Raw genomic sequence first — 27,529 nt, 5'->3', positions numbered from 1 at the left:
AGAAAGTCCTATCCCCAAGGTGTTTGTCAAAAAATGATTGGCAACAATTGTGTAAGATCACAGCTCCTTGAATTACTGACGTGCATTGAGGCAAACAAGAGGTTGGCCAAAAAAGTTACGGTTCTGGGGAATGAGACGTCCACAGAAGGCGTTGTAAAGCCCTGACACCATCCTGGCGCTCTACAAGGTCATGCATATGTACAGAGCTGTGCGCATGTCCAGGAATGACTGAAAGATGCTCCCGTCTTCAAGCCTTGGCTGAACACAATCAGTAAGGAAAGGCTAAGGCAGGGTTGCAAACTTTCTGAGCTTTCAGGGTGCTCCAACATACACAGTGTCCCTAGGCAAAGGGTGGGAGACTTACTGGTTCAAAGAATGAAAGGACATCTTTGTGCAATTACTAGTTGACCAGAAAACTAATCAAGCAGAGATTACAATAGTACACTCCACAGGAAAGACAAATTTTGTAGAATTAGTCCAGGAAAGTCAATAAAGAAACAAACAGTAACAACAAACCCTGGGAGGAGAAGAATCAGATTTTCAGAGCTGCCACATTGCATTCCTTAAAATACAGCAACTTGCATGTCTTGTGTCCCCTAATTTTATAGAATACAAACGAAAATCATGGGATGTACAGCATATACACACATCATAGCATGTCGGCAAAACAGGACACATCATGGGCCAACAATGTCTCTTGAATATGAGGAAATATTCATTGTGATGAAAACAAGTATCTCTTCAAACTGAGAACATAAACCCTTCTTGTCCCCCAGTTCTCATCATTACAGTCAACCAGAAATCAATGATGCACCCACAACTGTGATATTAAAACACATGAATCTTTATTCGTATTTTGTAAACTTAAAAGTAGCTCATTGATATTCCAATCTACTCTGATTTGAGAATTGCATGAAGGGAAAATATTTTAGGTCAATAAATACTGGTTTACAATGACTAGTTTAAAATAACATTTACCTTGAGGTTCATTTTCTCCCATTTCAACATCAGAATCACTGTCCTCATTGTTCTGCAAAGCAGCCATTTTTCTTTCATGAAGCTTTTTCTACAATGCAAAAGGATATTTTTCAGCTCAGTCCCATCTGCAGAAGAAGCAGCCTCCATATGAAATAATTCCTTCATCTCACACTCACTTTGGGTAGCAGCTCACCACTCCACTGTCTAACCCCCTTGGTGACATTGATGATACACTCCACAGCTTTGTTCAGTGTCTGCTGGATGTCTTCCAGGGCAGGGGTCATGGCGATATTGGGAATGACCAGAGTAACACCAGCCCGGAAAATGGGCCGACTGTTCAGCTTCATCGGAGATGCACTGTTACTGTCTGAGTTAATGAAAAACAGGGAAGATGTACTCTTTTTAATTTATAATGGGACTTATTTCATTCTTAACCAGAAAAATTAAAGCACCTACAACAATATATTATAGGTATATAATCAGACATATATTTGTTGAATGAATGAATGAACGAACGAACGAACGAACGAACGAACGAATGAATAAATGAATGAATGAATGAAAACTATTGGAGGCTCTAGTTGTGCTCCACTGAGCAGCTCCGTGGAGCCCAAGCTACCTTCCGTCGATTACAATTTGTCAGTACATCCTCAGTAAAGGATCACCACTATGTGGGATCAGGCTTTAACTATGTAAACTCTTAACTAAAATGTTGAAAATGATGCTGTCCAAATAAAAGTATGCCAACACATTAGTTAAAAGTAGAATAAATAGGCAGGGAATTAAGAACAAAATAACTATCAAAACAAGCCAGTCAAAACAAATAACTAGTTTGGAATTTCAAATAAAACATGCTTTTCCTACCACAGTGTGTATAATCCAAACTCAGAGCAATTAAAAAGTGGAGAAGAAATAAAGTGTAACTCACCACTTATATCCCAGAGGTTTTTAAGTTTGAAATAGGTATAGACATATAAATATAGACATGTGTTTGTGTGTGTGTAACTTTATGAATATAGTGGGAAATACCCATAGTATATAAAGTTCGGAAAGAAATGTGATTTAATATTCAGCATGTCAACCAACATTTGATAAGTTCTAATTATATCCCTGTGTCAAAGAAAATGACTATCCTGCATTCTGAAGTAAAATAAAGCATAATGAGCCATGCCACCATGCCAAGTCAAAAACTTATGTCAGTGTTTCTACTTTTATTCATCCACTTTTAATTAAATTCTAGAGACACTTTCCCTAAAATGCCAATATTCCAAATAAATAAAAAGGCTTTATTATCCTATTGTTTTTCCATTTTAATTACTTTTTTTTTTTACTATTTTTAATTTAAAATTAAATTTCAGACTGTCTCCAGATTTGATGGATTTTTCTGGTCCATCTGGGAAATGCAATGCCTCTTTCTGAATTGTGCTAAGGAAGAGATGATTGCACCGGGAATGAGGAAACCAGCTGGAAAGTACTAAATTGACACAAAATTGATTTTTAAAAAAAAATTATTCTGCTTTGAAGAGCCTGGCATTAATAAGATCTCTCTCACTTATAAGACTGGCTAATCATCTAATAATTTAACAATGAAATTTTCTTTCTATAGATCTGCTCTTTTAAATGTGTGGGTTTTTTTCTTTCACTAATTCATTTTACATGTTTTCACCTTATTGTAAAAAGATTAAAAGTGACGCCAACTCTTACGTTATTATCAAACGCTAAGTGACCTGTAACAGACCACTTAGCCTCCCTGCACTGCAGTTTTCCCACGAGTTTTCAGACGAGAGTAACGACAGAATCTACTTCATAGAATTGTTGGGGTAATCGAAGTTCACAATGCATAAACTTACAAGGAGGCACTCAATAAACGGTGGGGTTTTTAATTATTTAAATTTAACAGGAACACACACACACCACCACCACCACCAGCACCACCAGCACCACCACCACCAACTGTGCCTGGCCATCCAGTAGGCAAACTCTGTGGGATTATTACCCCGGAAGTTAATCGTGTTGGAGGCGTGAATGCGCCTGCGAATGGCCTCTAGAGTATTCCTGGTAACTTTCAGAAGAGCATCCATGTTTTGGTGATTGAAATGAGAGAGCAACTCGCAGGCTTCTTCCTCTAATAGCTCAGTCTCTTTCTTCTTCCTTGTGATTCCGATCAAAGGCAGGAGGCCAGCCCCAGCGGTAAGAGAAGATGTCAAGGGGTCGGACTTTCCTTCTTCTCTTTTGGCTGTTACAAGATGAGAGAGAGAGAGAGAGAGAGAGAGAGAGAGAGAGAGAACATCTATTGCAATTAAAGAGAAGAAAATTAAGATAAATTACATGCAAGCTTGATAACACTTAAATGTCACATGTCTTAGAAAGTGAGACCATCAAAGGACAGAACGAGGAAATCGGGGTGCCAGCTGGAATGAGGGAGGCCTTGCCTCCTCAGTGTGAGGCAACAGACAGGCAGCAGCTATGGCTGAAAAAACAAGCCTGGGCCTCAGAGGACTGGGTTCTGGTGCTCTCTTCCACCCATAGCCAGAAAACCTTGGGGGCATAGCTTCCCTTCTCCGCTTCTCAGTGTCCTCATCTCTCCCACAAAACGTTTGCTCTAGTGCAGATGTACTCCAATGGGGATTCCAATCCATAATCCATCCTACTTTACTGATCAGGTGAAAAATCACACACATACCTAAATGCACAGAGAGTTAACGGGATGATGCAAAGTACGTGTTTGTAGAGTTTAAAAAATAATAATGTAATTAATGACATGGAGTCATTACAATAGGCTCAGAATCATAATTTCAGATTTATAAATGTCCTTATAAAATGGGGAGGGTGTCTACAGAAGTGTGAAATTAATTGCTATGTCGAAAGTTTGTCCTGAAAGTACAGAACTCTTCCATTACCCCCTCTTACCTGAACCTTCATTTCTTGAATCAGCACTGTTCACATTGGGTACTTTTTTACTTTCTTCTGTAGATGGAATTTCCACATCCAACAGCATATTTATTAGCTCACTGACTGCTTCCTCCACTAATGAGCTTTTAAAATGTAGTATCTGAGCACCATGTACACAAAGGTCCTATCACAAAATAAATAATTAGCACAGTGTCACATTTGTTGCTCTCACTCTTACAAACACGTCAGGGTGGTAGCAATGCCACAGGTTCAGCCTCCAGATGAGATTTTGGCCTCCAGCGATGCTTGGCCACACCCCTCGCACTAACCCATGGCAGGCATCCTGGAAAAGAACACATTCAAGACAAGGGAACCAACTGGAGCAGCATGGATGAGCCAAAATCACGCTTACTTCTCCAGCAGTGGAAGGAACAACTCCAAAAGCCACCAGCAGCTCTCTGCCCATAAAGTGGCCTTCATTTCACATAAATCTGCTCCAGGCAGCCTTTCTCCCCTTCTCACCTTGGCCAACAAGCTATAGTCAACCCAAATAAATTTTATATATTCCCCTCCCCTCCATCTAGATTACACATTTTTCAAGAATGAGATTTAACAAAAATAAACTAGTATGATTGGGGCACTGTGATCAATTCTGTAGGACAATAGATGATGATAGATGATAGATCGATAGATATTATAGATAGATGGTAGATAGATGACAGATAGCTAGCTAGCTAGATAGATAGATAGATAGATAGATAGAATGGACGAACTGATGGATAGACAGAGACAGATGATGTAGACAATTAGGGATTTACCACCTAGTTGGAGAATAAGCCCATGAAGCAATAGACTCTGTCGAGTGGTCACCATCTCCAGCTCCATCTCACATCCCGCCATTATTCATCCTAAGACTCTAATGTGCTCGCGGATGATTCACTCCAAACATCAGCTTCATCGTGCATTTACCTCCTCATCACTCACAAGCTTCACCTCCACTCCACTGCTGCAGGGCACATGGCATTTTGATGTCATTAACATAGGAGCATTCTGATGTGTCCTGAAACTATTAAACTGAGCAGCAAATAAAGTATAAAGTAACTTCACTCCCAACTCAGAACTTCACCCAACTACCAATCTCTAGTTCAGAGACAGTTACAAAAACGAGGCAGGACAGAGATTGAGCAAGGATTGAGACAGAGTTAACACCATCTAGTGACAAGTATAGACTCTAGCACCAAACCACCTGGATTCAAATCCTAGCTCTGCGTGATTCTGCGAAATCCTTCTGGGCCTCAATTCTCCCATCTGTAAAATGGTGGTTATGGTAGAAACTACCTTAGGTTGCTGGGAATATTCAAGAAGATAATGTATGTATATTAAGAATAGTGCCTAGCACAAAGTAAGCACTCAGGAAGTACTTGTTATCACGGTCAGCAAACCACATACAACCACAGGATTTACATTTGCCAAGCTTGCTTATCTCATTCCATATAAACTAGCTCTTTGTTCTCTGAGAGATGGCTAATAGTTTTTGAAGTCTGCATCATAAATCCTCTGACTCCACACACCCTCTTCTAATAACATGATTTCTCATTTCAACCATTCCTTTGCCAATATCCTTTACTCCATCATCACGCCCTCAGCCTTCCATTGTCCCACGCAGGAGAAGCCCAACCCAAACAAACCAGATGATCTACCCTCTCCACTTACACACAGAGGTCACGGCAGTGCAGGGGCTCAGCACTGGAAATTCATGGCCCCCAAACTCAGTCAGGCCCCTGATGCTACCAAGGAATCCTCCTACATGACTCCAGTCACATTCCTCTACAAGGCCCGTGACTGCTGTGTCCTCAAATCTTTAGACCATCCTTCCCCATTTAATGACCTTGATTTCTACAGCACAAAGCAAATGGAGGCCATGATATGGGGACTCACCAACTCCCTGGCCCCATGCCTTCACCCAGAAGACAAACCAGGCTCTATCATTAACCTTTTCCTCCTTTTTCAGTGAATGCAATGTTTCTCTTTCTATTCAAGAACAATCATACAACCTGAGTTCTACATCACAGATTCACTGCTTCCCCTGAGACCATGTTTATCAAACATTCCCTTTCTCCTTCTCTACTTGATTTTCCACCTCAGTGTGTGAACATGCTTCATGAACTTCAACTAAATATCTCCCTCCAGTTACCATAACAACAAGCTTTTGCCTCAGGGCCTTTGCACTTGCTGTCTCCTCTGCCTGGAATGCTCTTCCCCAAAGATCGTCACATGGCTTGCTCACTCACTTCCTGTGTAATCACAGAAATCATCACTGACCATTAATATAAAAATCACAGCTCTCTCTCAGGTACTCCTTTTCTCCATTACCCTCTTAATTTTTCTCCAGTGAATTTATCACCACCTGACATGTTTTTGTTTTTTTTACTTTTTTGTTTATTTTTCTGTATCCTCCACTTGAAAGTAAGCTCCATGATGGAAGGAATTTCATCTGTTTTGTGTTGTATCTCCAGCAATGTTTGCATAAGAGCTCCACAAAAACTTATTCAAAGAATAAATAAATTATGAAAAGTAAACAAATGCAAAGAAAATCAATTATATTGGTAATCATTTATATTGGTAGTTATTTATTGTGGTAATCAAAAATGCAAATTAAAATTAGGCTCCATGATTTTGCTACTTAAAATAAAATGTATAAATTATAACATTTATGATTAATTTTTATAACTTATTACAATGCATTTGTTACATTTTATTTATAATATTACATAATTATAATAAAAATTATATTATAATTATAATAAAACAGTGTTTGTTGGAAGATGGTGAAATTGGTACTATCACATTGCTGGTGGCATTGTAAGTTCATACCACGTTTTTAAAAAGCAATATGGCTACAAATATTAAGAGCCATTAAATGGAACCACATTCTTTGATGCAATAATCTTACTTTAGAGGAGGAAATCATTTTAAAGGGGAAAAAGGCATGATACATATAAATATATTCATTGCAGGTCTTGGCAAAATAGCAAAACTTTGGAAGCCATGGAAATATCCAGTAACAGGGAACTAGAAAGTAAATTAAGGTCCATCAATTCACTAGACTATTCTGAAGGCACCATTAAAATGGTAACTCTGAAAGACATATAGCAACATGAAAAATATTTCTGAAAAAATATTGAGAGAACAAAATCACTTCAAAGGCTGCTATATGTATAGTAGGGAATCACAATTTTATTAAAAAGCATGTAAATAAGCAATACATCAAACACAATTCCCTAGAGGATAGGACTGGCTCACATTCCTAGACTGCTTGTACAAACTATGGTTCATGCTAAACAAAGGCTTTCCTTCTGGGATTCTGCAATTTGGGTCCATGCTAGGCACAGGTGCCTATGTGACCACACCCAACAAAAACCTTGGGAACTGAGTCTCTGATGGGCTTCCTTGGGCAGAAACGTTGCAAACGTGTTGCTGTATTTTTGTTGCTGGGGACAGAGTAATCTCCGTGGGGTGCCTTGTGAGAGAAAGAAAACATAAGCAAGCCCACAAATACATTCCTCCAACTCCGCATGTCTTTTCCCTCATTGGTCTAACTCTATCCTTACAACATCAAGGTGATAAGTCTTATCCTTGAATACAACTGGATTCTGAGTTCCATGCATCCTTCTAGTAGGGAAGGTCTTCGGGACTCCTGACATGCCATGTTAAAATCATCATTGATGAGTTCTTATAATCAGGATGCCATCAAGAACATTATAAATGATGCTAAAGTGACATTCCCAACGGGGCACTTCCTGGAGCACCGCTCCCAGGAGCTTAATCCTGGCACACAGAAAAAAGCGTCCCCTTTGCAAATAAGTTGGAGAAATAATAGGTAAAAGAAAGTTAAAGGGCTCTTTTCCAGGAGCCCTTCTGATGGCCTTTATTTTAATATGAGAATGTGTAAAGAATCTGTAACGGGAAAGAAGGGGACAGTCTTCACGCTGAGCAGTTTGAACACACTCTACTTTCCCAAGGTTTCCCAGCAATGGCTCCAGAACCATGTGCCACAGAACACCAGTTTGAGAAACACTGCTCTATAGAAAAGTTCAACAGAGAAATTCTGTCCAGAAGCTGTTTAAAATAATTGTTTTATTAATTAACCCTAGCTTACTAGAAGCTCTTCAGCAAAATGACCCCATTCTTCAAAAAATATGAAAAAATGAGAATTGTGTTCCACAGTAATTTTCCTCCTGCTGATCTGAAAATAAATTATTTGTTCCTCCTGTGTAAGTGACTCCCTAAATACATTCTCTTCATTTTAAAATGATTGTCAGAAGGTTCCTCATTTGAATCGCATCTATCACAGACCAATCACAGGTAGAGGGGAAAAAAATGTAACTTAGGCTTCAAAAATGCCCTTTGTAGTAAAATAAATCATTAAAAAAAAGTTTAATAAAAACATGAATATTCTACTGACCTTTGTCATTTGGAGAAACTCTTCGCAGGTGAGTGGTTCCTCCTGGGGGAGCTGGCAAAGCGGCATGTGACTCATTTCTTCCAGAATGGCGTCAATACGGAACTCGATCCAATCGTTGACCCTGTCAAGCAACAATTCCAGGTTCTCTTTGGGGGAAAAAAAAAAAAGTGAGTCAAAAAAATTAAACATTTTGCTTTAAAAAAAAAAATCAGTGCTTGATGAAACTGCCGTAGTAAAATCAGGATTCAAGTCGCTCCGTACCGCAGTGTCACACTTGGTTTTCTCACCGTGTTCTTTCTTTATCCAGTTTCTTAGATTTCTCAGCCGGCCTCACACTGACTCACACTTGAAGATTCGGCCCAGGAGGCTTTCTGTGAGCCTCACATATTTGCGTGGCCCCTCCCCCTGTCCTGACCCTGACCCCTTGGCGTCCTTCCATCTCTGTGCACCTGTATTGTTCATTCCTGCGTCTTAGCTGCTTCCGGAATTCATCTTCTTCATCCCTGTTATCTTCAACACTAAGCCCAGTGCCTGTTCCACAGGAGGTATTCAACAGATATTACTGAGGTGAAATTTCCCCAATTTGCCTTTTACCTTTACAATCATAAGGCACATTTTTTAAGTTGTGATGAAGTAATATTGCACACTAAGTTCCATGGACAGAAAGGCCAATTCTGGAGGAAATTAACAAGTTTACTTCAAAACTAAGAATGATGATTAATGAATTTTTATCTATGGAGTAGATACATTTTTCAACAAACATCATACAGTAAATTCTCTTTTTTTCCTGACACAACTTTCTTCTAGGAAATGAAGTTAAAATTGAGTACAGAAAAATCCATGTTATGTGTTCCTGATGTATCAGAGATGTAAACACATTTCAATTATTTCTAGGGTAACTTTCAAAGAGGCTACACGAGACACCAAATAGTTCTGCATGGTCAGCTTATTCATTACTAAAAGAGAGCCAGTACCTTCATTTAAGTATATGTGTGCTCAGTGAAGTTCTTTATTGTTTCTGATTCTTCAACACATCTTCAAGGACATCAGTGCCCCCACCCCCGAGGATGTCTACATCCTCATCCCCTGCGCATGTCACCTTATATGACAAAAGGGATTTTGTAGATGTGATCAAGTAAAGGACCTTGAGGTATGGAGGTTGTCCTGGATTATCCAGGTGGGGTGAAGCTAGTCTCAGGGTCCTTCTAACAGGGAAACAGGAGAGCCAGAGTCAGAAGACAACGTGACTACTGAAGCAGAGGGCCAAAAAGAAAGAGATTTGAAGATGCTAAGCTTCTGGCTTTAAGATGCAGTGACCATGAGCCACAGGATGTAGGCGGGCTCTTGGGGCTGGAAAGGATTCCCCCCTGGAGCCTCCAGAAGGAACCATCCCTGCTGATACCTTGATTTTAACTTCCTAAGACTCATTTTGGACTCTCGCCTCCGTAACTATGTTATTTTCAGCCACTGAGTTTGTGGTAACTTGTTACAGCTGTAATAGAAAACTCGTATATCTATGCATAGATTGTGCAAAAATCATGTGACCAGAAGTCCTGTTATTTTAAAGAGTGGCCAGTACTCTCTTAAAGGCATGCTACAAATAAACCACCTGTAAAGACAAGGGCTGGCTAACTAATCCAATAAAGAATCCAACTGTTACTGAGATTCAACACAGTTTGCCTCCCAAAGAAACTTAATCTTTATTTGACCTCAGTTCCTTAATTTAAATCACAAAGGGAAAACAGAATCAGAAAACTATGAAGAGTTTCTTTAGAAACTAGCTCCTTGTCTCCAGTGAACACTAATGAAACATCCAAATTGTTAATCCTCTAATCCTAATTATCTAATCTCCTAGATAATTTAGAGATTATTACTAAAGTCTACTTTGGTAGCCTGTTCTAATTCAGTTGTGGTAACTCTTATTATGAAGTTTTCACAGGTTTTATAAACGCCTCATTCTAGAATTTTAGCCAATTTCCTCTTGTTTTCATTCCTGGGCAGATGTATTTGAGAAAGAATATTCATTTAAAGGCAAGGAAACTGGCTTCTAAACTCATCTTGACTGCACACATCTATTAATATTAAAGCCCTTTAGCATCTCTGGGTCATAGTTATCCAACTTTAAATTGAAGGTCTTATTTAAGATTATTTCTACGATCTTCTCCACTCCTCTAATGCAGGGGTTATTTGATCACTCATTTTATAGTATTCAACCTTCAAATTGTAATGAGCCTAAAACTCTTCTCAATCATATCAAAAGACCCCAACTTGTCTTTGAATCTAGTCCCCAACCTATGAAGCAAAACAAAGAGGGCAGGAGGGTTCAACCATTAAGTCCTCACTCCACTTCTCACCCAACCCAGTACCTCACAAATTTTCCTGAGTACCCAGCACCTGGTAAAATAAATAGCTGGACCCTTCTGAATTCTAAGTTATTTGGAAGGTACAATGAAAACCTACTAATATGCTCTTGACAATTTAGGCTATAAGTAGAGTAGGTACTACTTTAGCACGAGAGAGAGAGAGAGAGAGAGAGAGAGAATACATAAAAGGAACCATCACAAGAGGTATCTGGAATGGATGAATGGATGCCCAGGAATGAGGTGATGATATCAAAGGGCAGGAAAGAGGGGTTAGGGAGGTAAAGAATTGGAAAGAGATTAACTATAGAAAACTATTGCAATTATAAATTCATAAGTGCATGGGTATGCACCTAGAAATACGAAACAATGATACAAAAGTATAAGAAACAGCCTGATTTTCACGTCCTTTGCAGTCAGTTTGGGAAGAAAGATGGACCTGTACTAAGCCATTAGAAGAAACCAAAATATAGTCTGTGGTCCCAGGGGGCCACAGGAGGAAGGGGTCCCATGAGGTGGAACAGTCCGAGTAAGCTTCTGGAAGTGTGGAGAGAACTGAGCCATGAAGAGAAGGTGAAGGACACTGGGGAGGGGAGGAGAAGGGCACTAAGTCTTCCTGGAAAAATCCGTCTGTATCACATTTGAAACTGTGCTCCACTGCCCATCCTGGAAGGTCCATAAAGATGTTAATATGTCCTCTGAGAAGGCAGCCAAGAAATTCTGGAAAATGCCACCTGTAAGAGCCCACTCTGGGAGACCTGCTGGACAATGGTACATTAAAGGCTCTGAAAAGGCCTCCAGGAAAGGAACCTGCCTGAGTTTACTTGACCTGAATTCCCAGACTCATCTGAGCCAAGAACCCGCTTTGCTGCATACCTATACACAATCTGAAAACTCGCACATTAAGGAGTATACCACTTCACATAAATTTGAAAGTGTATTATACCCTCATTAAGAAAATATACTTGCATACACTTTTGCCATATATCCTGTTGTTCAGCACTCTACTCTGGCCAAATCTCCACATCTTTCAAGTTGGCATCTCAAAATACACTAACCTACTAGTATAAAAAGCTGAATGACTCTAAAGATCCTTTAAATTGTAATGTCCAACAATAAGTGTAATTTTAACATGCAGTTAATCTCTGGGGATAAAATTACAGAGCGAATATATATATATACTTCCCAGGAAATTAATGAGTTCATACATTTTGGTAAAATTCCTTAGGATCAGCTTAAGAGTAACATGCTCCTTTTCACTACTTATATCACAATGTCTGTAAGACATTATACAATAGACGTTAAGACCTTAGCCTTTCAAATTGCAAAACAATAACCATTTAGACAGGCTTACCGATCTTCGCAAAAGCGTTTTTCAGGTACGTCTGAATGTTCAGTGATGTCCAGGTCAGGACTGCCAGGCCGGGCTGGAGAGCTTCGTCCACTTTAGCCAAGTGAGGGACCATCAGTTGCTCAAGCATGGGAGGCATTTTTGACTTCACTCTCTGGTATTCAGCCAACATCATCTGCAGAGAAATGGGAATTAAATAATCAATTAATACCTCATTTTTTTTCATCCAAAAGGATGAGTTTTATTTAAGGGTCCAGCTGTAGGGCTCCAATAGCAGCCTGGCAGGTAGAGCAGCCAAAACAAAACAAAAATAGAAAAGAGAACAAGAAATCTCTCCATAAATACAAATTCCTGATCTGGTAAAAATTCAATGGAGGCGGTGAGAAAAAGAATTTAAGAGTTTCTCACCCCCTACTCAGCCCAAAAGGGACGACAAATTCTGAGGTCAAGTGACTTTTCTAAACCAGGTTAAGTCTTATTACCATTGCCTTAGCCTGTGCATCTCTAAGCTCATTCATTCAACTTTGTTCGCTGGTACCACGGGCTTCCTACACCTCTGGGCACTTCCTGTGGACCATGCTCATCACCCAAAGTGCTGGGGGCACCACAGGTCCGCCTCGGCCCATCGCTGGACTTGCAGGCCCAGTCCTCATGAAGATCCAAAACATACAAGGAGTCAGGAACCAGTGTTATACCAACAAGTGCCAGGGCATTAAGTATCACCCATGTGCCAGAGACAACCAAATTTTCATCTCCCGCCCAGATCTCACTCCTGAAGTCTACACTCATATATGGAAAGAGCCTACTCAATACCTCCACTTGAAAATATAGCAGACATTTTAAATTTAACACGTCCCAAACTGAAAGTTTGTTCTTCCCCAAAACCTTCTCTGCCCACAGTATTCTCTGTCTCAACTGATGGCAACTCCATCTGTCCAGTTCTTAGGCCAAAACTCAGAGTCATCCTCAACTCCCATCTTTCTCTCACACCTACACACAATCCATTAGACTATCTTGTTTGTTCTATATTCAAAAGTGATCCTCTATCTGACTTGCTTATCATATCCAGTGTTACCACCATCATTGACTCTCACCTAAATGATTGTATTGTCTCCCTACTTCTACTCAGGCCCCCTAAAGTCTGTACTCAATTTCACAATGTAAGTTGGATCATGTCACTCCTCTGCTTACAGGGCCATATGGCTTCCCATCTCCTTTGGGGCTACAAGTGCTTACGGTGGTCTGCAAAGAGATACCCAATCTGGCCTCCATCACTTCTCCCATCTCATCTCTAATCACTCCTTTCCTTGTTTACCTGCTCCTGCCTTAATGTCTTCCTTTGTGGTCCTTAGCCTCAGGGCTTTGCATTTACTTCAAATAATTACTCAAATGCCACCGTCTCCATTAGGTCTATCCTGACTACCTACTTGAGACTGTAAACCATCACCAGTAACCACCTACACACTCTATCTTCATTGCCCACAGCACCTATCACTTTCTAATAAATGATATAATTTACCTATTTATTTATTTATTTATTTGTTTTTATTTTATTTTATTTTATTTTTTTTAATTAAATTTATTGGGGTGACAATTGTTAGTAAAATTACATAGATTTCAGGTGTACCTATTTATAATGTTCATTGCTTATTTTCTGTCTTACCCAATTAGAATATAAGTTCTCTAAGGACAAGAATTTTGTCTGTGTGTCTGAAACTGTACCTGGCACATTGGAGATCAATCATATATTGCTGATTAATTTAGTCATCAGAAAGAGCATTTGTGATCATAAATTCATGGATTTAGCCTCCATTGAAATTTACCAGTTGTATAATATTGAACTGTGTCAGTATTTTGCTCATGCTACCATTTTTAAATAAGAGTAATATTACTTCCATCTACCTTTTATGGTAATGTTAATATTAATAATAATTATAAGCAATTTTTAAGGTACTGCTTAAATACAATTGTTTTTATGCTCATATTTTTAATGTGCATGTTGGTGTTACTTTGTCATTAGATCAATGTTTCCCAAAGTATTTTCCCTGAAACCCAAGCCTCAGAGATGCCATAAGAAAAACAGTCTCTGGATGAACAAGTTTAGAAAACGCTATACACAATATTTCCCCTCTCGGAAAGTCAATTAATATTAATGATTCTGATAAAACTACAAGAAGGAAATAAGAAGCCCAATGGACTTTGTAAATTTCATTAAACCCAACATTTCCCAAATGGGCCACATAATCTTTTCATCACATGACACTTTTCCACGATTTCCATACGGCCTTTCAATTTCCATGAAAGCCACTTTCAAAAAGCCTAAATTTGATGGTTCTATTAGCAGCTACTTGTACCTCCTGAAGCTTTTCTCCACTGCTTAACTTTTTTCAGTCCATCACTTATTCTATTTGGGAAGCAATTCTTACATTTTAATCCTTATATCTTAATCCTTTAACCCCATGAATTACTTGCTAACCTGTTTTATAAATGAGAAACTGAGGCTTAGGAGGATAAAGGAATCTTCCCAAGGACAATGGTTTGAATCCAGATCAAATTGGCTTTAGAATCTATGTCTGTAACTATTAGTGTGTGCTGGCTCATCTGTTTCAAGTTTGAACTGCATTCCAAGGAATAAATGAAGAAAACAAGCTCTCAGCTACTTTGGCTTATCCTCAAAAGCCTGAAAGCTCTGTGAAATATTCAGCACAAAACTCTGCAACACCTGAGAAGGTCTCCCAAATCTGCCATTAGATCTGCTCTTACCAGATACTCATGTTAGGTAGGAACTTTCAACCTTTCAACCTCCAAGATACAATAAATATCATCCAGATGATAATTTACTTGTTCAAATTGTTATTTATAACTGTGATGGTTTTAAAACATTCTTTGACCCTCCTCTCCTCACGGGGTGGGGCCATGTCCCCTTTTCTTGAATCGGGTGGGCTTATAGAGCTCAACAGAGTACAACAGAAGTGACGCGATGACACTGAAGCTGTCCTAAAAGCTTCCTCCCTGTTAACTGTTACACCCACTCTTGAACCCTGAATTGTCATGTAAGAAACTCTACCACCCCAAGACCTCCATACTCAAAGGCCACACATAGATCTCCAGTCCTCCGTCTCAGTTTCCAGCCATCCCCACTGAAGAACCAGACCTGAGAATGAGGCCAACTTGGACCTTCCAGATGAAACGTTTACCAGGTAAACTAAATAACCTTAATTACAAAAAGAAAAAAGTAGAATAATCCCCCAACTCAAGGCTTGCTTAAATTCTTTACCCACAAAATCATGAGATAGAATGAAATGGTTGTTTGAAGCCACTACATTCTGCAGTTGTTTGCTACATGCAACAGATAAATAAAACAATTCCGTGGACAAAATTATTGGTAGTAATTTTATATTCTCACAAATATTATTTCTGAGTAAAAATAAAATTTTCTTTGTAAAATATGTAGATTGACTAAGTGATTTCCCTAATATGCAAGAGAAGTCTAAAAGGGATTCTCACATACAACATGCTGACTAGTATTTAATGAGCCCACATTTAAGGAATGTCAATCCATTGCCAATACTAACTTGTTAGTACAACATGGACGAATAGGAAAACAGCCAACTCCAAGTCTGGTTTCTGGTCCTATTTCTGCCACTCACTAGCTATGAGACCTTGGTTAAGTCACTTAACCTTTCTGAGCCATGGTTTTGTCATCTATAAAATTCTATAATAGCATTCTGTCTCAATATCTAACATGGTTGTGGAAAAGATCTAATGGAATAATAAACATGAAAATGGTTTAAAATGTAAAGATTATGAAATGCATGGCCTTACTGGCCTTAGCCTACCTCGTTGACCACTATAAAATTGTAACAATAGTTTCCATGTTGTCAAATATGATGGCTGCATCTCTGACCTCATCTCTATTATCCTCTGGGCAGCATTGGTCACTGTTCCAGGCCCTCCCTTACGATGCTTTTCTTACTCTTGGCTTCCTTGACATTTGGTTTCCTCCCACTTCAAAGGCCAATCCTTAATTTTGTTTGTATATTCGCTGTCGTCTATCAGACCTATTAATATTGGATATTAATATTGGAGCTACCCAGGGTTTGGTCTGGGCACTCTGCTGTTCTTACATTCTACATTCTCTTCATTGGAGATGTCATCCAGGAGAATGACTTTAAATAACAACTATATCAAAAGTATGCCTTCAAGCTGGACTTATTCACTCAACTCCAGACTTACGTATCTACGTGGATAACACCTCCACTTCGATCTCTGAAAATCATCTTATACTAAAGATGGGAACTACTGATTCCCTCCTGTCCCCTAAAATGAACTAGTTCCAGTCTTTGCCACCTCCATAAATGGAACTCCCGTTCAGGCCACTGCATGCTACTGAGCAAGTAAGTTGTACAGAATGCAATCCACACAGTAACATATAACAGCCCTACTTTGAGCAAATCCATTGAGTTACTTACACCAAAAAGAAAGGAATCATCCTTCAGTTCTCTCATAACCTGTCTGTTGACATAATTTTTTAATTCAATGATCTACTACTTGGCTGACATCCTAGTTCAAGCACCATCTCTATCCTGAACCAGCCTGCAAACTGGCTTCACACTGATGTTGTTCCCATAAAATCTACTGTTCACCCAGCAGTAAGAATGATTTTCATTGCAGAAGACATCATGCCTTTTTCTCCTGCTCAAGTTCCTCCAATGGCTCCCTGGTACACTCACACTTGTAACCTTGGTGTGTGAGATCAATAATAACCTGGCCTTGCCAACTCATTCCATGGCACTCTCCCCTCAGCTACTCCACTCCAGTCATCCCGGGCACCAGGAAGAGGAAACAATAACAGTACTATACCTTCATGTTACTGAAGTTCTTTTTGTATACATCCCGTTTCTGGAAAAGGGCAGCTGCAAATGGTGAAACTTCCAGACCCATCTGTGACATGCACTCTGTTTCTCTAAATAAGGTTAGTATCTGAGGATCAAAGTTTACAAACAATTCCCCTGTGCCTGGAGCCTTCACCAATAAAGAAGCTTCAAGTCCTATGTGAATTTCTTCAATCTGTGAGATGAGATCAACAGTGTTACTATTAGAAAGCTCAATGCATACACAAGGTACCTGGCTCAGCCATTTTGGAAGAGGGTCATGAAGTGTTCTTCCATGGAGTTGAGCTTCTCAAATTAAAGACAATGGGGTCACTCACTCTTCTGCTAAATTCACTTTCAGTAAAGGGCTTTCAAGTTCTTGGTGGTGAAGTTGCACAGTTGATTCAACAAAATGCTGGGGTCACAATTTTCTCACACCTGACAGGTAAGTGGATGCTATGATAGTGGTGACTTCTCAAAAGCCATTTAGCTCCCTGATACCGTCACATCTACTCACTTATTTTTCTTAATAAAATTATCATAAAAGCTACTAAACTCAGTTTTCAGTTATCTAGAAAGCAATGAATGCCACTATGGAGATATCTCTATATTGGCTCAGACACTAAAAGTTGAACCAGGAAAATGAGATACCGTGTTTCCCCAGAAATAAAACCTAGTCGAACCATCAGCTTTAATGCATTCTTTTGGAGCAAAAAGTAATATAAGACCCAGTCTTGTTTTCATATTATATAAGACCCGGTCTTATAAGACCGGGTCTTATATTAAAATTAATATATTATATTATATTATATTATATTATATTATATTATATTATATTATATTATATTATACTATATTATACCCAGTCTTATATTATATAAGACCCAGTCTTACATTATATTAAAATAAGACCGGGTCTTATATTATATTAAAATAAGACCAAGTCTTATATTAATTTTTGCTCCAAAAGACACATTAGAGCTGATGGTCCAGCTAGGTCTTATTTTTGGGGAAACATGGTACCATTGTAGAGAGCTTTAAGGCTGAATTTTATCCTGCAAAATACAAAACACTTCCTGCCAATCTACAAGGAAATACAAGTGTTGGTGGGGTATGAAATATAATTTTATTAACCTAGTAGAGTAGAAGAAAAGACTTTGTTAAACAGACACACTAGTGTTTACTGACACATTAAGGAACTGAATGGAGAAAAAAAGAAAGAAACCTTAATAAAGCAGGTAAGGAAACCAACAAACAGGATCTTCTCCCATAGGTGTTTGTAAATTAAGTGAATTTCTGTTACCTGGGTTATGATTTTTCTTCATGGACATATTACCCTCTTTCACTGATTACCTACATTCAACCAAGCCTGTCTTATAAAATATCCTCAAACCCAACTTTCTATGTGAATGAAACTATTCAGTGCTAGTTGACTTGACAATGGAGACATCTTTACAGGATGTAGAGACTCACCTGTTGAAGCCACGCCCTGTGGTAGAGAACCTCAAACTCCAAGAGGACCCTAGCCAGCCTGTTGTAACTTTGAATCACGGGTTTGGCTTCCGCCGTCCGCAGCACATGTGGATGCTGCTGGAAAAGCTGCATTGGTTGCTGGATCCTGTGGAAGAGCTGGCGGGCCCACAGAATCTTCCCAGCGATGGGCGGCTGGTCTCGGGCCAAAGGAGGGTCACCTTTCTGCTTTGTATACAGCTTTGCGATCATGTCAATGTCAGACCCATAGTTTTCAAGGATACGCCGGTATTTGTCATCAGTACCAAGATTGGGTATGTTCAATCTGATTTTTTTGAAAAAAGTGAAAGGTTTGAGTTAATGGGAAGACATCTAGCAATTTCCTTTATTAAGGTTTATTTTAAAACATATGCTCATGGAAGAGATTGAGATGTTCGGCATACTAAAAACTCAAAACAGTATCAATCCATCAATCCTATCTCAATAAAGTGGATTTTTAAAAAATAGTACCAATCCTTAAAGTTGAGGCAAAACTATTAACTTGGTAAGAATTTTTTTTCAAATTACTTAAATATTAAGTAATGTTATGATAGGCAGTCACAAGACACTTCAAAGCTAAGAAGGAAAAAACTCAGTCCTCTGAAGAACTTAAAAACTGTGACAATGTTATCTAGTGTTGAGAGAGGATTTTATTTCTATTTGAAGATTAAATAATAACAATAATATAAACTAAACTATATTCATATTACCCCAGTTTTAGAAAAGGGAAAACTGTTCCAAATTTTTACCTTTCGAATTTCTTTAACATACTTAGAGCTTGATTTGTGTTTTGAATCTTTTCAAACGTAGCATCCATGAACTTCTGCAACTCGTTCTGCAACAGAATGAGGTCTGATGATGAGCAGGATTCACAGTGGGACAAGCCCTACTTAGCAACAAGGTACAAGGGCATCCCCCCCTATGCAAACACATCAGATGTAGGACAAAATATAACGGGAAAGTTAATATTCACCTGATCTTGAAAGAAAGATAAATGCCCAGAGGCCACAATAAAAAGGGACTGGAAAGCCACAGCCATCCCAGGAGTTGGCACCATGGCCGGCTCCAGGGGTACTGGTCAGGTACAGGGCCTAGGGGTACGCACTGGGGCCTTATCACAATGTGGGTACAGCAGCTATGGGGTCCTCACTCTCTCAACAGATCCATGCAGAAAGCAAGGGCCCCCAGCCCATGCTGGGGAGTTAAATGATTCTGCCCATAAGTTGGGGAAAGCAGCAGGGAGGCTGGCCGTGTCCAGCCATGGACTCCTCACACCAGTCCTCTTATTAGTTATGGGAGCTCAGTTCCTACTTAGTGTCCTGTTTGACCTGTTAGTATCAGCATGAACTCTACATCTGGACAGGAGTCCAGGCTCTGAGCCCCTTGACAATGGAGTCCTGGACACAACCCTAATTCTAATCACTCATGTACCCAACCCCACCCTCCAGTGTTTCATCCTGGAGACGCCATAGTGACTGAGCCTCCCCGTTCCTTGTCCCCAAGTGTTATTTAAAGGAGAGAGCGTAGTTAAGAGACAAAGGATGGAGAGAGGGACAAAGAAGGCAAAGGAAATCTAGGCATCCAATCAAAGTTGGACCATTCTTGACATGCAAGACAAGATGAATAATAGTGTTGAATGTAAGGGGGAAAAAGGGTTAAGGAGAATGAAAACTAATATCTATAACTAATGCTTAAAAATCAGGCTGTAGAACAATTATATTCTCAGCATTATTAAAAGTGGGCACAGGCTTGAAAAGGTCTCCCCATCCCACCCATTTTGTCCATTTACTTGGACAAAATAAACACTGTCCTGGCACCCAGCATCAGCCCTCTCTGAGCCTTTCCTCATCCCAGGCAAGCAGAAGTATGCATTGCTGTTCTCCTAGGCTCTCATCCTGCCTTGTGGGTTATAGCAATTCTCAGATTCTATGTAATGCTTTGCAGGCCTGATCTCTTTCTGAGTTACTTTAGGACTTTTTTGGACTATGTCTTTTATCTTTACATTCTCCCTGCCTGGTACAATATCAGAATATTATACTGCTAACATATATGTACTTATATTTCAATCATAGACATGTCTGCCTTCCGACTGTGAGCTTAGAGGGCAAATCTACTTGATTTATTTTCATATCCATAACCCACGGCATAGAAGCCTAATGCATAATTGATGTACAGTAAATGCTTATTTAATTGCAATAAATCTAGTTCTTATTAATTCATTACTCACACTTTAATTCAGCCAACATTCTTTGTGCTCTAATTATATAAGGTGCCATCTACTCGGCCCTGGAGACACAAATAAGAAACAAAACAATTCCTACCTTCCCAGTGTTCCAAATACAAACTACTGAAGTACAATGGACCAGAAACTGCTGGGAAATGGGTGAAAACTTGACAAATGAACACTGACAGTGGAGCACAGAGTCCAGACCTGACACTGTCCATCAATTTCCAAAAAGAACAGATCAAGATCCATAGTCCTTATGTCTGAATATGCCCCCCAAAGTGGTCATTGCTTAAATTATTGGGGGCATTATATCTTCCCATCAACTGAAATGTTCCTTATAGTACAATGGTTAAAAACTTGAATCCTAGAGACAGCCTGCCTGGGTCTAATCCCAAGTCTATCACTTGGTATTTTTGTGGTTTGGGGCCAGTCACTTAACCTCACTACCTCAGTTTCCTCTTCTGCAAAATGAGGGTACTAACGGCATCCACTTTTTTGGATTACTGTGATTATTAAATGAATTAATACCTATAAAGTGCTCAGAACAGGACCTGACATATAGCATTAGCTAGTTTTATTATGATTCCTTCTATCACTGAACCCACCCTTCCAAAAATGCCTTGGAGCTTTTTCCCTTAAAGTGTACCAATTTCTTTTGAGACAAAAGTCCTGGAAAAGAAGTAAAGATGGCCATTTTCCTTTTCCTAATCAGAAAGGTACCCATTTTGTACCTCAGTGAGATATAAAGAAATCTGCACATTAATTATGATAGACATCTACTGGGTTGATAACACACATCTCCAACTATCCCAGGGGGTCCCATCCCACCTTTTAGCACATGACCCCACAGGTGACAGGCCCAGGGCTAGGCACCCACTAGAAATGGCCAACCCAACCTCTTCCTTAGGAATCTGGAGCTGGGGTTGGTCCTATGATATGTTCTCAGCTGATGATGGCCATATGCTGCTCATATGGATTGGAAGTCAAGATGGCTGGTCTGCAGGGAGTAGGGGTGGGGTAGCAGTGGGGAAGGGAGAAGGAAGAGAGAGGGGTCCAGATGCCGAGTCAGTCCTGGTAGAGCTGTTTCCAAGGCCACGGCCTGTAGGATCTGCCAGACATCGCTGACGATTTTGCTTAAGCTATCTCTGGTCATAATCATTGCTATAAGGTAACAGACACACAGAAACACATTTCTATATTCTAATAATGCTACATTTCAACAGAAGATGAAAGTTACTTTTCTATGAACTAAGATGGAGGACAGGCAGGAGTCTGTGATTACAGATCATTATCCAAAACTATATTTATGACCCTTTAATCTATGAAAAAGAGCCTTCAATTATTCATCTGAAATCACAGAACACAGGCTGAGGTTGCCACCAGTCATCTCCATGATGTAGCTGCCTCTCCTTTCTGAATGGGTAATGATTAGCAGCATTATACAAAACAGAAAAAAGAAACACATGACTGTCAACAGAAATTTGATTATACCACCCAACCTACATGAAGGTCATTAGTCTGCTTGCAAAACTCTTCATAATCCCGGTCAAAATCCATTTTCCGCTGGTCTAAGAAATCATATTCCTTTTTCTTTATGGTGGCAACAATACCCTGAAATGTTATAAAAGACATAAGACAATATTGCAATATTCTTGCATTACTTAATTAAAAATAACCTTTAAAGGCAGAGCCTGAACAATCATTACAAAAAAAGCAACTTAAAAGGAGCCCATTTCTTTAGGTACTCACATTGCTTAATGCTTATTACAGCAGTATAATGTTGCCCGCTGCATTCAAATAAATCATTTGGAAAGCACTTTCATGAGGTTTTATGAATTTTTAAAGAAAACTTTCAAATAAAGACCACATCTGAAAAGGAGGAGCGGTGTTTTCTCTAAAATCATCTTACTAATCACGTCTGAAATAATAAAAGCGAAGCCCAGAGTAGAAGTTACTAAAATATTTTTTCATTGAAAAGTTTGACTTCTCAAATAATAAGGAAGACTTTAACAGAACACAAGCTTAGAAAGAAAATAGTTATGTTATAATATCTACAGATGAAACACTATCCTCCAAGCCTCAAATGTCTTAAATAAAATGTCAAACCACAACCTACCACCTAAAGACTCACTAGAATTAATTGCTTCCTGCCGCCCTGTGACTACAAGAGTATAAATTAGGCAATTCATCTCCTTGAAATCTGTGCGGCTCAAATTTTGTTTGCTCTGAATAATGAGCTTATAATGCTCTGTGATCATGCTTAACCAGGTCCTAAGCCATTCTCCAATTCAGGAGCCCACACTGTGGACACAGGCATATAATTTTTATGAAGAATGTTGGGCCTCCTTCCGCAATCCCCTCCTCAAAGCCATGTCTGTGTAAACATCAGTTCAACTCTCTTAACAGTCAAAAGCATATAAACTGTTTAACTTCTAAAATCAAGTTTACTAGTTACAACAATCTACTCTTCCATGCTTTATAACTACAAAATTAGTTCTATTTATTAATTATACATACATATATATGTATAAACATATACATATATTTCCATCATTTCATGAAATGCGTAAAAGCAGTACGGAAAAGCTACATGTCTACATTTTAATGTGGAAATTAAAAAGATATGGGGCCCTTAGAAAATTCTGCTCTATGGTTGGATTTAATGGCCACTTAAGAGTATTAAGTTAATATTTAATATCAGTTAACTGATTAATTGCGACATTTGAACCAAGTAATGAAACTCAATCTACTGTATCATTTATTTGACAGATATTTATTGCACACCTATTATGTGCCAGTAAACTCTGAAGACACAGGAATGAACAGAACAAACAAATGTCTCTGCTCTGGGGCACTTTACATCCTTGGTGGGGGAGAGAGGGTCAGAATCTATGTAAGTCACAAATAAATGAGCAGGATAATTTTAGAAAGCGATAAAATGAGTAATGTGAAAAAGAGTAATTGAAGTGAAACAGAAGTCAAGGAAAATTTAATTCGGAGCGTCATTTAAATCAAGATCTGGAAGCCAAAAAAGGAAATAACCATGTCATAATCCAGATGCAGAACTTTCCAGAAAAAAAAATCCTGCAAGCCCTAAAGTGGACTCCACTGATCTGTCCTGTGTCTGTCAAACGTGGAATGAGAAGAGAAGCAGGCAATGAGGCGGGAGGGGTTGGCAGGAGCCTGTTTCATTGCTGTGAATGCCATTTGAAGCTCTGGTACTAACACACAAAAATCTCACCTCACGTTTTCATGCACCATCTCCCTTTTATCTCACTATCCTCTGGTACATCCATTTTAATCAATATTTCACTTTAAATTTTCAAAGCAATTTCTCTTCCTAGTATTTTTATCATGGTAGAACCATCTTTGTCTGCATTGCGATGTACAGTTCAACTTCTCATTCGAAAATCAACTTTGAAATATGTCCCAAAGTAATTTTTTCATTAATAGAAAAATGAATAGATTCCAAATTGGAAAATAAATGGATATATTCCTTCTTTGTCTTGCAAAACTGTCACTTTCAAAGTATAGGTGATCCACCTAGCACATTACACAGGATTCCCCTAAAATGTTCCATGTTATATAAAAAAGGGCTTTTCCTCTCCCAAAATCTGGTACAGTCAAGAAATGACAAAGACTTTTTATATTGGCCTAAACTGTTAGAACACAAAAAAAACCAACGTGTGGCAATAAATTATATGATCCTTTTCAAATCCAAGTACAAGAAAAATTCAACTTCAGTGTCACTGTCCCGGAACAAGAAAAAACTGACTACTCCACACGAAGAATTTAAAGCACATTTATTTGTAAATTGGTCTTTTTAAATCTTCAAAACATTATCAGATCACTGTGACCATTTTAAAAACTAGGATTAGTCATATACACACACACACACACACACACACACACCCTTACAAAGTAAAGCAGTTAAAAATCAAAACAGATAGCATTTGAGATCTTGCTGCCTGGCTTATGTTGTCAGTTTGGCTCCAATAACCTCATATAAATTCTCTATAGGTTTGGACGTTTCTTACACCAACAAAGTATGTGCAATGTGTAAATTACAGGCTCAATTTCAAGTAGGAAGTGACAGTGCTGGTTATTTAGTTTGCGCGCTCCCTGACACTCTGTTTTCGGGGTGCTGGGAGGCATATTGCAGCAGCAGGCACCGTGCTCTGATCCCTGGGTCACTACCCATGGTTCTGCACACCCTGAAGCCATCCCAGCGGTGGCTTCCCAGCTTCCCTGCTTCCCAACCGCCCTGACCTGTGCTCTTCGGGGTGGCTTAACCATTCCTGGATCTCTGGCCCATTGATTTCAGTCCATCCAGTGATTCGGTAAACTCTTAATTCCGTGTTAGCCTTTGTCAGTTTAAAAATATCACCACTGCAGAGAGCTGGCTAAGGACTGAACGTTTGTTTCCCCCTCCTCCCAAATTCTCATGTGGAAACTGAATCACCAATGGTATTAGCATGAGGTGGTGAGACCTTTGGGGTGATTAGGTTATGAGAGTGGAGCCCTCCTGAATGGGATTAATGCCTCCATAGGAGACCCCAGAGAGCTCCTCTGCTCCTGCTGTGAAGACACAGAAAAAGGGTCATCTGTGACTGGAAGAGAGAGAGCTGCCCCCAGAACCCAACCATGCTGGCATCCTGATCTCAGACCTCCAGCCTCCAGGACTGGGAGAGAAATAGCTATTGTTGGTAAGCCACCCAATCTGGCACTTCGTCATAGTAGCTGGACTGGACTAAGGCAGAGCCTTCCCTTACTGGGGCTGTTACCTTTCCCTCCCCCACAGTACCCATGTGCTCTTGGTGTCTCGTTTCTCGCCAGTGTTAGACTGAAAGGTCCTGAGTGCGAGTGCCATGTGCCGGCCGGCTTTGCCTCCTACAAGCTTCCATCAGTGCTGGCAAAATACGAGCCTGAGGAGTGTGTGGCAGCCGGACCGCCCAATAGCAGCGCTCCAGGCTGCATTGTCAGCCAACAGCTACTAACCCCGAGCCTCGCAGGGAGGGCAGAACTAACTAACTGGCGGTGCCAAAAAAAAAAAAAAAAAATCAAAATAACTAGGATGGGAAAGCTCCAATAAAATTCAGTTCCTTTTATTCTTTAACATGTGTCCAAATAAAATGCTTCAATGTACAGATGATCTGATGCCACCCAGAACTCAGCGTCAACTTGTGCCTGACACATAGCATTTGCTTCATCAAATATTTATTGGATGAATAAATGAAGTGATAAGTTATAGTTAAACATTTTTCGGTGCTACTAATGAAAATGCTTCTACTTATGATGAGTAACTTTAGATTATTGGGAAGCCATTCTCATAACCACACACCTGAAAACAACATATTAGCACCATTACACAATTGTCAAATAAATTTAATTTTTTTAATTTAATTTTTTATTGTTTAAGGACCATGAGCTTATATTTTACATTATGAACTATTTGAATCGTTCTAAATATAGTTATTGGCGTAAACGATCAAAGTTTCACTTATGGATAAGAATAGCAAATTTAGTTTTGAAGTACAATACCTGGTATTTAGTAACCATATCTTCCAGCCCTTCAATTTTAGAATCTTGCAGGACTGAATATGTCTTCAAGGTTGTAAAGACGTCTATTATCTTGGCAAGCCGTCGATGGAAGGTTTCGAATTTTCCAAAGATATACATCTCACTAAATTCAAATTGTTTTTCATTTGGATCTTGTTTAAGCTTTTGTTTGGTCTTGTGAAAGCAGTGCTGGTATTCCTTAAAATCAAACAACAACACAGAAGAAAGGGAAAACAACAAAGATATCAACTGTATTATCTTAAGCGAAAGTGATGGCAAAACTCGGGTGGAACTGCCCTGTCAGTTTCATGCCTTTGCACATACTCATCCATCAGCCTGGAAGATCCTCTTATCCCATCCTCCAATCTAGAAAAATCCAAATTATTCCTAATGCAACTCAGTGATGTAGGCTTCACACTTGGTCCCATCACGCGAGTAAGGTCCTCACTCTACATCTACCTCCCCATTTGTCTAGAAGCTTAAGGAAAACTACCTTGTCTTAGTCATCTTTGTATCTTCCGTTCTTAGTGTGGGGTCAGGATAGAATCAGTGGGTAAATTTTCTGGGAAGGCTTATTAACACTCAATTTTCTTAACAGTGAAGAATTACTGTTCTTTTTGGCAATGAATAACATGATCATGCCTGAATAATTTAGGATGCATCGGCAAAAACAACATAAAAATAATGAAACATTATCCCAATATACTATTAGGCTGACCATTACCTGCTTAAGTTTAATTGCAGATAACATTTTTTCCACAACCACATCCCGCGGCTGGCTCCATAAGGAATCGGTTCCATTGTTGGTAATATAAGCTTTACATGCAGATACCATCTGATTGGTCACCTGGAATTTTCCAATAAAATGGTGTTAGGTACATAAAGCAGCCACCAATTATAAATTGGACCACAGGGTCCTTAACTCTTTTACCTCTCAGAGTGTACAACCTGTGACCTTGAGCTTTGGATATATTTGTTTCCATAGCAATCATGATCAAGCACTAGCCCCCCCCTTTTTTCAGCTTTAGTGAGGTATAATTGATGAACAAAAGGTGTTTATATTTAAGGTGTACAATGTGATGCTTTAATATACACAGTGAAGTGATTACCACAATCAAGTTAACACATCCATCACCTCACGTAGTTATCCCTTGTCATGTCCGTGCTGGGAGCACGTAAGATCCACTGTCCTGGCTAATGTCAGCTATACCATACAGTATTATTAACTACAGCTGCTATCTGTACATTCGGTCCCCAGAACTTACTCATCTTATAATTGAAAGTTTGTACCCTTTGATCGACATCTCCCCACTT

The 27,529-nt window shown here is 39.3% G+C and overlaps 1 protein-coding gene across 2 annotated transcripts in view; it reads right to left on the bottom strand.

The window, feature by feature from the left end:
* The window catches only part of DNAH5 (dynein axonemal heavy chain 5), a 242,281-nt gene that overhangs the window by 150,464 nt on the left and 64,288 nt on the right, over positions 1-27,529 (bottom strand). For both annotated transcript variants that reach the window (XM_074329069.1, XM_019713456.2), the window contains exons 10-21: positions 26,940-27,062; positions 26,198-26,413; positions 22,160-22,267; positions 19,179-19,264; positions 18,394-18,715; positions 16,910-17,116; positions 12,050-12,221; positions 8,336-8,481; positions 3,889-4,054; positions 2,975-3,214; positions 1,155-1,345; positions 979-1,066 (exon numbers count right to left, since the gene is read on the bottom strand). In XM_074329069.1, coding sequence (XP_074185170.1) covers positions 979-1,066; positions 1,155-1,345; positions 2,975-3,214; positions 3,889-4,054; positions 8,336-8,481; positions 12,050-12,221; positions 16,910-17,116; positions 18,394-18,715; positions 19,179-19,264; positions 22,160-22,267; positions 26,198-26,413; positions 26,940-27,062 — 2,065 coding nt within the window. The remainder of the gene's footprint in view (positions 1-978; positions 1,067-1,154; positions 1,346-2,974; positions 3,215-3,888; positions 4,055-8,335; positions 8,482-12,049; positions 12,222-16,909; positions 17,117-18,393; positions 18,716-19,178; positions 19,265-22,159; positions 22,268-26,197; positions 26,414-26,939; positions 27,063-27,529) is intronic.

The sequence above is a fragment of the Rhinolophus sinicus genome, linkage group LG03 (assembly GCF_036562045.2).
Source record: "Rhinolophus sinicus isolate RSC01 linkage group LG03, ASM3656204v1, whole genome shotgun sequence".
In the NCBI taxonomy this organism is placed as follows: domain Eukaryota; kingdom Metazoa; phylum Chordata; class Mammalia; order Chiroptera; family Rhinolophidae; genus Rhinolophus; species Rhinolophus sinicus.
The sequence above is the reverse complement of the archived record's forward strand: the minus strand, read 5'-3'. Positions and strand labels throughout refer to the sequence as shown.